Here is a 12,408-nt window from a genome sequence, read left to right on the forward strand (position 1 = left end):
CCGGCCCCAGCCCCGAGCGCGGCCCCGGCGGGGCGGGGACAGGCCCGGCCCCGCCCCTCCCGCCTGATGGGCCGGAAGGGGCGGGGCCGGGCGTGACGTGGCGGGATGGCGGAGTCCTACGTGAAGCCGGGTGAGGGGGCGCGGGGCGCGCGCGCGGCACTTCCGGTGCGGGGGGGGTCCCGGTCCCGAGACAGGGCGGGTCCGCCCGGGCCGAGCGCGGGGCGCCACCGGGGCCCGACCGGGGACCGACCGGGGACCGACCGGCTCCTCCGGGGGCCGCGGGCGGGGGACGCCGGGGCCGTGCCGGGGGTGGGGAGCGCCGGGAGGGACTGATATCTACACGGAGACGTGCCGGGGGTCCCGCCTGGCGCGGGGGCTCCTCGGTCCCCTCCGGTCTCACCGCGCCCTTCGCTGCCGCAGGGAACCGGGAGCGCGGCTGGAACGACCCCCCCCAGTTCTCGTATGGGCTGCAGGCGCAAGCCGGGGGCTCCCGCCGGACGCCGCTCACCCGCCGGGCCCCCGCCCCGCCCGCGGGGACACCCCCAGGTCAGCCCCGCTCCCCGCCCGGCCCGGCCCGGCCCGGCTCGCACGGCCGCGGTGCTGGGGGCGGCCGAGCCGGGGCTCTGGCCCCTCGGGCCCCCCCCATGCGGGCCCGGTGCCAGGGGGCCCGAGCTGACGGGCGCGGCGCCTCTGCCCCGCAGGTGCCCCCCCGGAGCCGCCCAGCGCCCCCGCCGACCCCTCAGCGCCGCCGCCCCGGGCGCTGGGGCCGCCCCCGCTGGGCTCTGTGGGCTCTGTCCGGGCCGAGGGCCGGCCAGGCGCGGCGAGCCCCGAGCAGGAGTGCGATGTGTCCGCCGACACCGTCCTCGCCCCGCTGCGGGCGGCCCTGGACGCCTGCCGGGCCACGGTGCAGGTGAGGCCGCGGCTCCTCTCGCTACCTCTGACCCCGGTGCAGGAGGTGCGGCAGCCGGGGCAGCCGGGCGGGGGCGGCCGCTTTCCAGGAGACCCGAGCAGGGGGAGAGCCGCCCCTGCCCCAGGGGCTCCCCAGAGCTGAGGGGGGCACATCCCCTCACTGCCAGCTCACCTCTGCTTCCAGAAACAAGTGTGCAATGACATCGGGCGGCGGCTGACGGTGCTGGAGGACGCGTGGGCTCAGGGGAAGCTGTCGGCACCAGTGAGGAAGAGGATGAGCCTCCTGGTGCAAGGTACGGGGTGAAGGGGCTGCAGCCGCACCAGCAGCGGGCCCTGGGGCAGCGGCACCCGCGGGACGGTGGATCCTGTGCCCCTGACGGGGTGCCCTGTCCTGGCAGAGCTTCAGCAGCAGCACTGGGATGCAGCTGACGAGATCCACCGCTCGCTCATGGTGGACCACGTGAACGAGGTGAGCCAGTGGATGGTGGGTGTCAAACGCCTCATCGCTGAGACCCGGGCCCTGCCCGCCGGGGGGAACGACGGCAACGCTGACACCGAGACCCGGGCCCTGCCCACCGGGGGCACGGACGGCAGCGCTGACAGCGAGCCCGCGACTGAACCCGCGAGCGAAGTGGAGCAGGAGGGGCCCTGACACCAGGGACGGGGCTGTGGACTGTGAGCGGGACAGCCCCTGCCCAGGGCCACCGGCAGGAACAGGGCCCCTGCCACTGGAGGGAGTCTGGGCACCCCCTCTGCCTCCCAATCCTCATCCAGGAAAAGAGGATTTTAATCATTGCGACATTTTAGTGGCGATTCATTATGTTTAATAAACAGCACCAACCTGCCCCCTCCCACAGTCTCCCTGAGGGTCTGGCACTGACAGGGCCTGGGCTCCCAGGCTCGGCAGGAGATGAGATTGCTGAGTGAGGCTATGGCTGCTCCATCAGGCTTGGCCATGGGGCTCTGGCCAACAGGCTGTTGAGGGAAGAATTCCCAGCATCTGGCTGGGGCAGGCAGTAATGTGTGTGTGCTGTATGAGCTGGCAAAACCTGGCCCCTCATCTGGCAGTAGGGGGCTACAGCAGCCCCAGAGCCCAGCCCTGCTGCAGGAGGGGTCAAGGCTGGCTGGGGAGGGCAATGTGCCAACAGCCTTTGACCACAGCCCTGGCTCCCATCTGGGCTCTTGCTGTCCTGACACAGCTCAGAGCCGAGTCTGGAACCCAAGAGGCCTGGGTGACCTCAGAGACAGACACATGCCCAGGGAGGTGTTACCCGTGCTGTTCTCCCCATGTTCATGGGATGGCCTCACCAGCTGCCTCCACCACAGCCGAGGACAGAGCCCCAGGCCCTCTTTACCCCCCAGCTGCAGTGTCACCCTCTGCACCCTCCTGGGTGCTGCCCACCTCCCCTCCCTGGGGGCGAGGACCCTGCTGAGCCCTGACAAAGACACACACCATGTTAGCACAGGGGTTTCACGGTGTTTATTGATCAAGCATGAGCTCCTAGGCAATTGCACCAGCCACTTGTGCTAGAGCCTGAGGTGTCACACGTCCATCCCCAGCATCAGAGAGGGCTGCAGCCAGCTGGTCACGGTGCCAGCACCTCCACGAGGCCCAGGAACAGGCCCAGCCATGGCCTGGAGACGAGGAGATGGAAACTCAGATGTCCATCTCAAACTGGTCTTGATCTGCAAGGGCATGGATGGATACAGGACCAGGGTTAGGAGAGGGCTGGCTTGGCAGACAAAGGGAGCAGGAGCTGAACTGGGGCAGGCTGGGATCTCGCCTTGTCCCAGGCCCCAGGCAGGTGCTCCATGGGCAGGGGCCACAGCCCTGGGCTGCTCACCTGGCACGGCCTCTTCGCTCTCATTCCGCTCCTTGAGCTCCTCCAGCTTGGCGAGGCTGGACTGGGCCAGGGATGTGACACCGGGGGTCTGGGGCAGGCAGCAGGGAGGGGTCCTGGCTGCGGGTGAATTCTTGCACTCCAGCAGGAACTTGCGGTCGCAGATGATGCGGGTACCTGCCAAAAGCAGGGGGCGCTGTCAGGCACTGCTGGCCCCGGCCCCCCCACGCCCCCGAGCCCTTCAGCCCGGAGCAGGGGTGGGCCCAGTGCTCGGCCGTGGCTCATGGACACAGCAGGCTCCGAAGCCACCACATCTGGCTTCCCACAAGGCAGCCTGGGACACCCATCCAGCCCGCAGCTATCCCCACATTACTCATCCCCTTCAGGCTCCTGGAGCTCTGCAGGATGCAGCACAGAGGTCCAGGCTCCCAAGGGCTACCCCATGGTGGCCAACATACGCCACCCTGTGCTGTCTGGAGGGCAGGGCCAGTCCTGGGGCACACAGCGAGGCCCCAGCCTGCTGCCCAGGCGGCAGCAGCTTCATGTGGCACCCTGTTCCAGGGTGGAGCAGCAAGGGCTGGGTATGGCATGGGAGGCACTCTGGGAACCCATTCCCATTGTCTCAGCCAGCCACATGCTGCTCCCTGCAAGAGGACAAAGGCTGAGTTCGATGGGACACCTCCTCCTCCAGCCTGCTGGGGGTGCAGTGTCCACCCGGGGCACACGGCTGCCTCCTCCCCCTGCTCCAACTGCCTGCCAGCAATGCCTTAGGTCACACCAGTCCCGTGTGCCACAGCTGTGACCCTGCTGTCCCCTGTAGCCCAGGGTTCCAGGGAGCCCAGAGCTGCAGCTCGAGGTGCCAGTGAGCCCGGAGCTCTGCTGGGCACTGCAAACATCTTAGAGAGCCCTGCCCCTGCCACCGGGTGGGCTCTCTCACCCCAGAGAAGCCTACTTGAAGGCACATGATGGAGCTAGGGTGGGTACCTGTGGCTCAACCCAAACATGGCCAGCTCAGGAATGAGGCACATGCTTCCTTGAGGACAGATAGCAAAGAAAAGGACCCACTCAATGGCTGACCCAGGGGGTCAGAAGGGGGAAGGAGGAGAGGTTTAGGGGGAGCCCTGCCACCCAGGGCTGGTGAACTCAAGTGGGCACAGACTCCCATGCCTTCCCTGGATCCAGCCAGCCTGCCCTGAGACCAGCACTGCACTCAGCAGCCCCCTGGCACTGCCACCAGCCCACTCCCCAGAAGCACAAGGCCCTACCTCTGCCTGTGCCCCCCTGTAACCGTGGGGCATTGATGGTCTGAGCTTCGAGCAGGATCTTTCTACAAAACTTTGGGGTTTCCCTTTTCTACTTTAGTGGGGGCTGCTGGGGCCAGTTGGGTCTGGTGCCCAGAGTGATCAGGGAAGGAGCTCTGCGGGGCAGAACCCAGCAAGGGACCCATGCAGCAAAGAGCTGCCTACATAAGGCAGGGCTGAGGTGGCCAAGGCTGTTCCAGGGAGAAGCCCCATCCCCATCCTGGGTCTTGCCCCCTGGTATCACAGAGTAGACTGTGCCACCTGCCCTGGAGCTGCAGCCCTCCAGGATGGGGAGACAGTGGCTCCCCAGGATGGGGCCAGCAGGAGGTGGCACTGCTTGCTGCAGCCAAGGAACCCACAGAAGTGAGCACCCCATCCCTCCCGTGCACCTTGCCCCAAGAGCACACACCTACTGCACCACAACACTGATTGTTTCAATACAATTGCTGCTGACACGTGTCCCCTGCCCACGGCAGGGCATTGGACTGGGTGATCTTTAAGGCCACTTCCAACACAAACCTTTCTGTGACTCTGATTCTGTGTGTATCTCCTTTGCTGTTGGCACTATCACTGAGGCAGCAGCAGTTCAATTTTTTTTTTTTTTTTTTGCATTTCATCCTCAAATACCAAGAAAAACATCTGAATATACCATCCAGTAGTGCCTCCAAGGTTGATTTGCCTGTGGTACATGGATACTGCTTGTGCAGTTTGGGTTTTCAGTACTTCTTTATGCTTCTACTGGGGAAACTCTGCTGCTGCTGCATGTAGGGATTTGTCTGGATAAGGTGGAAGAAGTTGAAGTCTCCACCTGGTCTGAGATTGATCCATTGGATTAGACACTATGTGCACTGGAGTTTCCTGCTTAAGGAATGGATCCAACATTCTGTGTAGTTACTGCATTGCCTCGGAGCAAAAGCAGAACTAAGCACAGTCCAAGTGCAGAAAGTGGAGAACTGGGTCAGGAGTTAATGTTCATCTTAAGCAGCGTGCAAAAATCCTCTTCTTCCTCACAAAAAGGACTTGAGAAGCTCTTAGCAGATTTACAGCATTACAAGAAGCTTAGAACTGAATCTATTACATTTTCCTCTAATGGGAAGCACTTTTCTAAGATCTACTTCTGGGCAGGTGAAGGAACCCTGCATTCACCTGTCCCTGTTGTCAGCCCTTTGCAGCCCTGAGCAAAACCTGATCTTCCAGGTGACAACCTGCCAGAAGTGCCAAAAGCAGCAGAACTAATCCAGAAGGAAAAAACCATAACACAGAAGCAATAAAAGGCTCACAAGTGGCAGGGGCAAGGACTCTGCAGACTCTGGAGCCACATCTGTGGCTCCAAACCCTCCCAAACCTGACTGCACCCACGTGCATGGTACGTGACCCTGGGGAGATTCGTCACCAGGCACTGCAGCAGATACTGAGGACAATAATATAAAGCCCTTTCCAAAATTCTCACACACAACCTATAAATGCTGTTTGCCTTTTATTGAGTATTCAGGTAAATATTTCACATTAATACAGGCTACATAAAGTAGAGCCACTATACGACATGAAATTTACTCAGCTTTTCCTTTTAAGTCTGTAAACAATTATACAGGTATTTACCACCCTAAAAGGTCGAAATCATGTCATCAGCTAATTCTCTGCTGCATACAAGGAGCATTCAGTAGTGTTTAGCCAAAAGCACTAGTTTTGTCTGTTTTTTAAGTTTGAAGTGGCTAAACTAAGTGGAGAAGAGAATCAGTTTGTATAGGTAAGTCAATTTGTTCTTATACAACGGGCAATCGAGATTCCATTGTTATAGCCCACAGAAAATTGCTTAGTTAGGCACATGAAAAAAATCCCCAGGGTTCTTCAAGGTCATAAAGATTCCCAAACCAGGCTAAAAAAGGACAGACCCCCTTAAATCAGTTGACGTACTTGAGATGCATGTTTCCAATGTGAGGTGCCCAGGTGCCAGGCCAAATCTACAGCAAGAAATAAAAAGACAAATCTATTATAAAAACAAATAAAGGTTCCTTTAACAGTGTTTTACCACTGAGGGCGAGCATAAGACTTCCCTTAAAATACAACCAGACTGTCCAAAGGCAGGAGCTCTCCAGCTCTGGCCAAGGTCTGACTGACAACCTGCAAGGTGACGAGTATGGATATAAACCCCCTCACTTCTAACAGTCCATTACCTGGCTGAGCATTCTTGAAATGCTGCTTGTTTTACCTGGAAGGTTTGGTACCAATAGCACCACGGGTATTTTATGAACACATGCACGCACACACACACACACTGTAGGGAAAAGTTGTGCAAACAATCTCAATCCTAGTTCCAAAGTACTGAAAAAATCAAACGTATCACCCAGCCAAAACTGGGCATCATAGCACCGTATAAAGCCCCAGGAAAGCACAGGCAGGAAAAGGCAGCCATACTACCTGCTGAGCATCAGTACATTCTGTTGAGTTCTGGACAACTTTGATCATGGGATTCCAGGCAGGATCTGGAGTATGGAGCCCGTTAAAGAGGGGCCCTCCTGGGCCATCTGCCAGCTGGGGGTGCGAGGGGATCAGAGTGCCGCCGTACATGGAGATGGGCAGGCCCTGGGGGATGAGAGAGCACTGGTGAAGGACATGGGGAAGGGTGGCTGCAGGGCCAGGTCACCTCCACAGGTAATGCTCCACCACCAGCAGGAATCTCAGCACTGTCAGGGAACATTGGGGTGGAGTACAGAACACAGCGATTCAGAGTTGGAGATTTCAGCCAGCTTAGCCATTTTCCTGAACTTACACCTAGCAGAGGCTGTGGCACACACAGAGTTTTCAGATAAGCCCACAAAGCCAGGCCACCAGCTGAACACTGTGACCTCAGTGTTCCCTCCTCTCTGCAGCACAGGACAGCCACAGTGCACACAGGGCTGCACTGGGCTGACCAGAGTAGGTTTCTCTAATTTTCTCTTATTCCTAATGGCCATCTAAAATAATTCTGCCTGTTCACAAAGAGAAAGTTACAGAGCAGTGTTTCGTAGTTAGGAGAATTCCTTTCCTATGTGTGAATGGCTCTGCTTTGCCATCCAGATGCCAAGATCACATGCTATGGCTCTTTCTGAAATGTGCTGGGAGTCCTCTCCTCCTGCCACTTCCCTAAGGAAGGTGTGTGGTATTGTGGCCATGATTTGTGCTGAAAACATTAAGCAAACTTGTAATCACCCTCAAGTGCTGGGCAAGCTTTGTGAAACTTTTCCAGGAGACTGAGCTTCTGAGAGGTCAAACACTAAAGAGTGATGAAGGCCTTCAGCTACTGACCACAGAGAATACCTGCAACCTACAAACTCTGGCTTTGTTTAGACCTGCCTCCAGGCTTGGGCACTTTTTCTGGTCAGTTCTGGGATGAAAGAAAATTCATCACCTGGGGTAATGAGCAATGGCAGCAGAGGCACGCACACACACGGTGAACAGGCAGAACAGGAGATGCAATGAAGTCAGGCCCTGGTCATTTCATAAATCCAACTCTCTGTAACTTACTTTAGAAAAATCCACAAAACTATTTGGCATAGGTTGGTGGAAAATATTTGAGGGAGCCACTATTCCAGAATCATCTCTCTCCATTGGCTGATGCTGAGAAAACGTGCCCGGGTCTGACAGCTGCTGATGCATTGGATGACTTCCCATGACAGGCTGAGACCAACCCGACAAGCCTTCTGCAAAGAGATTAAAAATGGCTGATTAAATTCACTGCAGACACTCGAGTAGAACTCAGCAGCTGCACACACCTAAGGCCACTCAAAGGTACCCTGAAAACACACAGCCACAGAGGGATCTCAGGTGTCCAGACAAGGGAGAAGGAGATGGGGACTACCATGAACTATGAGTTCCACATGTCCACTGCAAAACAGCTAAAATCCAGCAGAGCTCTCAACACTACCTGTATGCACAGACAAGCTTTCCTTGAAAACAGCAATGCTGAGACAGGAGTTTTTTAAACCAAAATGTGGAGGGCTTCACTGAACCTTAAAACAAATGCAGGACTCAAATGTTTGTATTGAAAGTTACCAGTGGAAACACTCTACACCTCAAATGCTGCACCTCCTCCTTTCCACAAAATCCAATTACCAGGAAATTGAACGTAAAACTTCAGCTGTTTCAAAGTCATTCTTTGGGAACCAAGGCTGCCTGGAACAGAAGTTATCCCATACTGTTCAAGAGTCATGAGGAAGTCAATGCAAAACCCAGCATCCACAGCTCTGTGTCCGTGGGTGCATCAGCTGCACCTCAGCTGACACTGTAAAATGTGAGTGGAAAACAAAGGAGAAACCTGGACCGAGGGAGCCAACAGTCAGACCTGGAAACAGCCCCCTTTAACAGATAGAAATGGTTTACTCTAAGCTCTGCATCATTCAGAGGACTCTGTATGAGGTCTCTACACCCTTTCAGGCTCATATGTGCCTGGTGACTTGATCCAGGCTGGGTGAGAACCACCAGCATCAGGAGGGGAAACCACAGCACTGACCTGTGCTGTCCCAGCAGTGCCACCAGCTGTCCCCTCAGGATGCTCTACATGGGAGCACAGAGTGTGGAGCTCCCTCCCCCTCCCCAGCACAGCCCTGCTGGAGGCCGTGGCAGTTTGTCCCCGCCCAGGGGACTCACCGGACACGCTGTTGACGCCGAAGGACCAGATGCCGCTGTGCCCCACGGGCGCGGTGAAGTTGGTTCCCAGCGGGGTGGGGGTGACGGAGCCGCCCTGCCGGATCCGCGCCAGGCGCTCCGTGCCGATGGGAGGGGGCACCTTCCTGTCCTGGCTGGGGGTGCCCGCTTTGGGCTGGCCCAGGTTAGCAGGGGCAGAAGCAGCTGAGAGGGGCGAAGATGATCCTGAGGAAACTGATGGAATAGGAGATTCACCTGCTGAAAAGAGTATTTCTCTGGCTTAATTATACACAAAGTAGCAAGCAGAAATGTCATCCCAATTATTTCCCCAATTTTATCTCAAAGCAAATGATAAAATGTTTTAAAGGCTTTTTTTTTTTTTGGCAAGCATTCTTCAAGTCTTTCACAGAAATTCTGTCTAGGAATTATTTTAACTCTAAAATCAACATTATAACACAAATGCTTTCAGCCATCAGAATCATGATATTCTCATGACATAGCAGTGTATCTAAACTAATTACAAGAAAGAATAAGAAACATGGAAGAGTTTCAGGAAGAGGTGAAAACATCAGCCAAAATACCTCAACAGCCTGGTTTTGGTATCCACCACTTCTAGCACAAGAGAAATCAGACAGCTTCCCAAAGCCACAGGTGTGACCCATGAGCATAAACTCCCCAACTTCAGAAGCGTCACTGACTCTCCTTGGGAAATCCAACTTCCTTTGAGCACTCAAATATTTAAACATTTTGGTTCTTAAACTCAGAGTGGCAATGAAGTTGCATGCAGTGACATGAAAAACCTCTTGAGCTAAGATTCAGAATCAAAGACCCATATTTTCTGTAATGCTACTTCCATGTTCTTTCCATTAGGAGGAAAACCCACTGTTACCTTGGATGATGCTTACAGATTTTGGAACATTTTAAGTATAATTCCAAATCCCAATTAAAAAAAAAAAAAAAAAAAAAAAAAAAAGAAAGAATTGAAAAAAAGAAAAAAAGCAAGTATAACTTCAAACCATGGCAAACATGACATTTTTATCTAATACTGCACTCGTACTACTTAGAGGGGAATCTTTAGCTTGGCATAATCACCTCCACTTCCCCACAGCTTGATACGCAAAGCAACAACAGCTTCACGCCCTCTCCTCTCAAGAGCCTACAATGACTCATTTTTTTGCCCAAATATGCCTTTAGTAATGCTACCAGAACTAGTGGCATGGGAAAAACCCCACAAAATAGCATAGCTTGGGATTTGCACACCATCCTCACAGCTGCTAAAAGCAATTGGAAAGCATTTTGTGCATTACTGGGTAAGTTCCCCTCAAATTAGAAATTTACTAAAGACAATAGCTACGAATTTATAGGTAACTAAGACAGACCCATGAAGTTCCTACATGAATTTGTTGCGCTTGTCCAAGGATGTGGTGAAAAATGCTGTCTGTTAAAGCTGGGAGTCCCAACAGGCGCTGGCCCTTGAAGGTAAACCCGTGCTCCTTGTATGTTTGCTGAAAAGCCTGTCAAAGGACCTGAAGAAGAAGTTGTAGAGCTGTTGGATGGATCTAGAGAGGGTAAGCCTGAAATAAACATAAATTTGATTAAATATCTCTCTTTGGGAACCTGCTTCAAAGCACCAGAGAAAGCTAGTGCTCCAAATATAATTAAAGCATCTCATCACCTTTGGGAGCATCTGCACATGGTAAGGTCATTTTACAGGTGCACAATTCTCACTTAGAAACCACAGAGGCATTTCTGGAGGCTCTCGAGTTTGGCCTCAAGTTTTAACAAAAACAGCCATCCCTTTGGTCACTGAAAGAAAATGATCTTAGCAGGGAGGGCAGAGCAGGAAAGCTGGGAGTGGCCACGATCTTTGCTTACAAAAAGCCACACAAATCCAGCAGAGATCCAGGGCTCTGTGAAAGTCCCAGGGGAATCCAGCACCAGGGAAGCAGTTCTCTGCAAGATGGGCTTTGCCATCCCATAGCTACTTCCATGTAGATATCAGTCAGAACATGCTGTGGCCACAGAGACAGTGCTGGTGTGCCACAGCACCAGGGGAGGGGGCTGCTTCCTCCAGGGACACGTGAGAGGAAGAGACATGGAGAAAGAGTTCAAAGTCCCACAAAAATTACTAGCAAGGGTGAACTACAGTTTTTCTAACAAGCCAAAGCTTTTAAGTACTTTTCCAAAATGTTGTAAAAGCTCTTATCACACATTATTACCTGAAAGCAGAAATGGGCATGGCCGTATGTTCACCTGAGTTTAGGGTTTAGTTTCAAGGGCCTATTAAACAAGATTAGTTTCAAAACCATTTAAACATTTCAAAATGACCACAACCAGGACCAGCCTATGTTGCTGCAGAGTGAGGTTGAAGGTTATATCTACACACACCCCACCACAAACAGCAGTACTGCCAAGCAGTACCTTAGGTCAGAAACTAGAGGGGCACCTTTCAGTGCTTGGATAGTTCCTGAAAGCCAGGTCTCTTTCCCCAGTATTATCAACCAAGTCAACCTGATTTACTTCTTCCAGAAGTGCCAGTTCCAACCTGCTCACATGGACAGAAATGATTTGTTGGAGTTGCAGGAGGTATTTTTCTCACTAGTCCAAAGGTTAAAAGGAGAAGTCTCCCCCACAGCCAAGGAAAACCACATCCCCCTGCTGCTGGAACATGGGGTGCTTAGCAGAGGGACTCCCAGCACGGGAGGACAGTTTCCTGGGTTTGTCACAGCACAAACTCCATGGCTCTGGGGAGGATGCCAGTCCCTGTGACTGCAGTGTGGTTGAGCTGAGTTTGTCTGGAGTTGCAGCCTGGCTCCAGGACAGGGCTCAGGCATGAGCTGATAGCAGCACCTGCAGCCCAGGGCCCTCCCTGGGCATCTGCTGTGGAGCCACTGACTGGATGCTCTGGCCATGCCTCCTGCCACAGACCTGGCAGCAAAAGGCCCCCATGGGGATTCCACCATGCACCAAAACACAAACTGCCAGCTGGCTGCTAAACCACACAAGATCTGCCCCAAACAGATGGGTAACAGAGCTGCTGCCACCCATGGGCACTGCTGGGTTCCCAGACAGACAACAAGGCAGGCATTGTGACAAAAATCTCCCACAGGAGAGAGATTTTGATGGTGTCCCAGGTGTCTTTTGATGGCTCAGGGGGCTGATGGGTACACAGCTATAGGATACACAGCTTGGCAAGTGCAATGACTGGACAGTCAAGACCACTTCAGCACTGCTGGATATGCTCCATGGGCTGAAGGGAGTGTGACAGCCAGAGATGCACAAATTCAAAGGAGTCAAGTCACAAAGAACACCTGTTAACATTATCTTGTCTTTCATAAAAGTGGATGAAAAACTTCACTCAATATTAAAAATAACTATTCTGAACAGTAACTTACCAAATCCTGACTGCAGTAACAAGCTTCCTGTTTGTGTACTTACCAAAAAAATCAGGTTTTCTAATACTAAAATCTTCTGCAATACCATACTCTGCACTTACTTGGGCTCTGAACTCAAACTCCTCATTGTGCTCTGAATGCACAACTGAGCTTCCGAGAGGAGTGTATTGATCTCACACAAATTCTGCTCAAAATTCAGTTTATCAAAGACCCCAGGCAGATGTTGGTTACTGCAAAGTTACCTGCACCTTTAGAGAAAGGGTCACAAACTTGGTCACTCTGTGTCAGAGTCCAAACAATTCATGCAGTTCCAATACTCATGTGCTACTTCCTAAGCTG

The 12,408-nt window shown here is 53.8% G+C and overlaps 2 protein-coding genes across 9 annotated transcripts in view; one reads left to right on the plus strand and one right to left on the minus strand.

Moving 5' to 3' along the window:
* The first annotated feature begins 61 nt into the window (after positions 1 to 61).
* On the plus strand, positions 62 to 1,750 carry SRA1 (steroid receptor RNA activator 1). Its single transcript, XM_083871771.1, has 5 exons — positions 62 to 130; positions 421 to 546; positions 702 to 910; positions 1,094 to 1,202; positions 1,308 to 1,750. The coding sequence occupies exons 1-5, from the start codon at positions 106 to 108 to the stop codon at positions 1,559 to 1,561; spliced, it is 723 nt and encodes a 240-aa protein (XP_083727897.1). The 5' UTR covers positions 62 to 105; the 3' UTR covers positions 1,562 to 1,750.
* Positions 1,751 to 2,380: 630 nt separating this feature from the next.
* Positions 2,381 to 12,408, minus strand: part of LOC310915289 (ankyrin repeat and KH domain-containing protein 1-like) — a gene marked incomplete at its 5' end in the record, with an annotated part of 99,646 nt that continues 89,618 nt past the window's right edge. For 2 of the 8 annotated variants that reach the window (XM_083872051.1, XM_083872046.1), the window contains 7 exons: positions 2,464 to 2,595; positions 2,754 to 2,927; positions 5,966 to 6,012; positions 6,470 to 6,634; positions 7,556 to 7,731; positions 8,678 to 8,932; positions 10,054 to 10,248. In XM_083872051.1, the coding sequence (XP_083728177.1) occupies positions 2,774 to 2,927; positions 5,966 to 6,012; positions 6,470 to 6,634; positions 7,556 to 7,731; positions 8,678 to 8,932; positions 10,054 to 10,248 (992 nt within the window). In that variant the 3' untranslated portion in view covers positions 2,464 to 2,595; positions 2,754 to 2,773. Of the gene's footprint in view, positions 2,596 to 2,753; positions 2,928 to 5,965; positions 6,013 to 6,469; positions 6,635 to 7,555; positions 7,732 to 8,677; positions 8,933 to 10,053; positions 10,249 to 12,408 lie in introns of all 8 variants that reach the window. The other 6 variants (XM_083872049.1, XM_083872048.1, XM_083872047.1 and 3 more) reach the window with 6 other exon arrangements.

The sequence above is a fragment of the Zosterops lateralis genome, assembly GCF_965231275.1.
Source record: "Zosterops lateralis genome assembly, chromosome: 14".
NCBI classification, from domain to species: Eukaryota; Metazoa; Chordata; class Aves; order Passeriformes; family Zosteropidae; genus Zosterops; species Zosterops lateralis.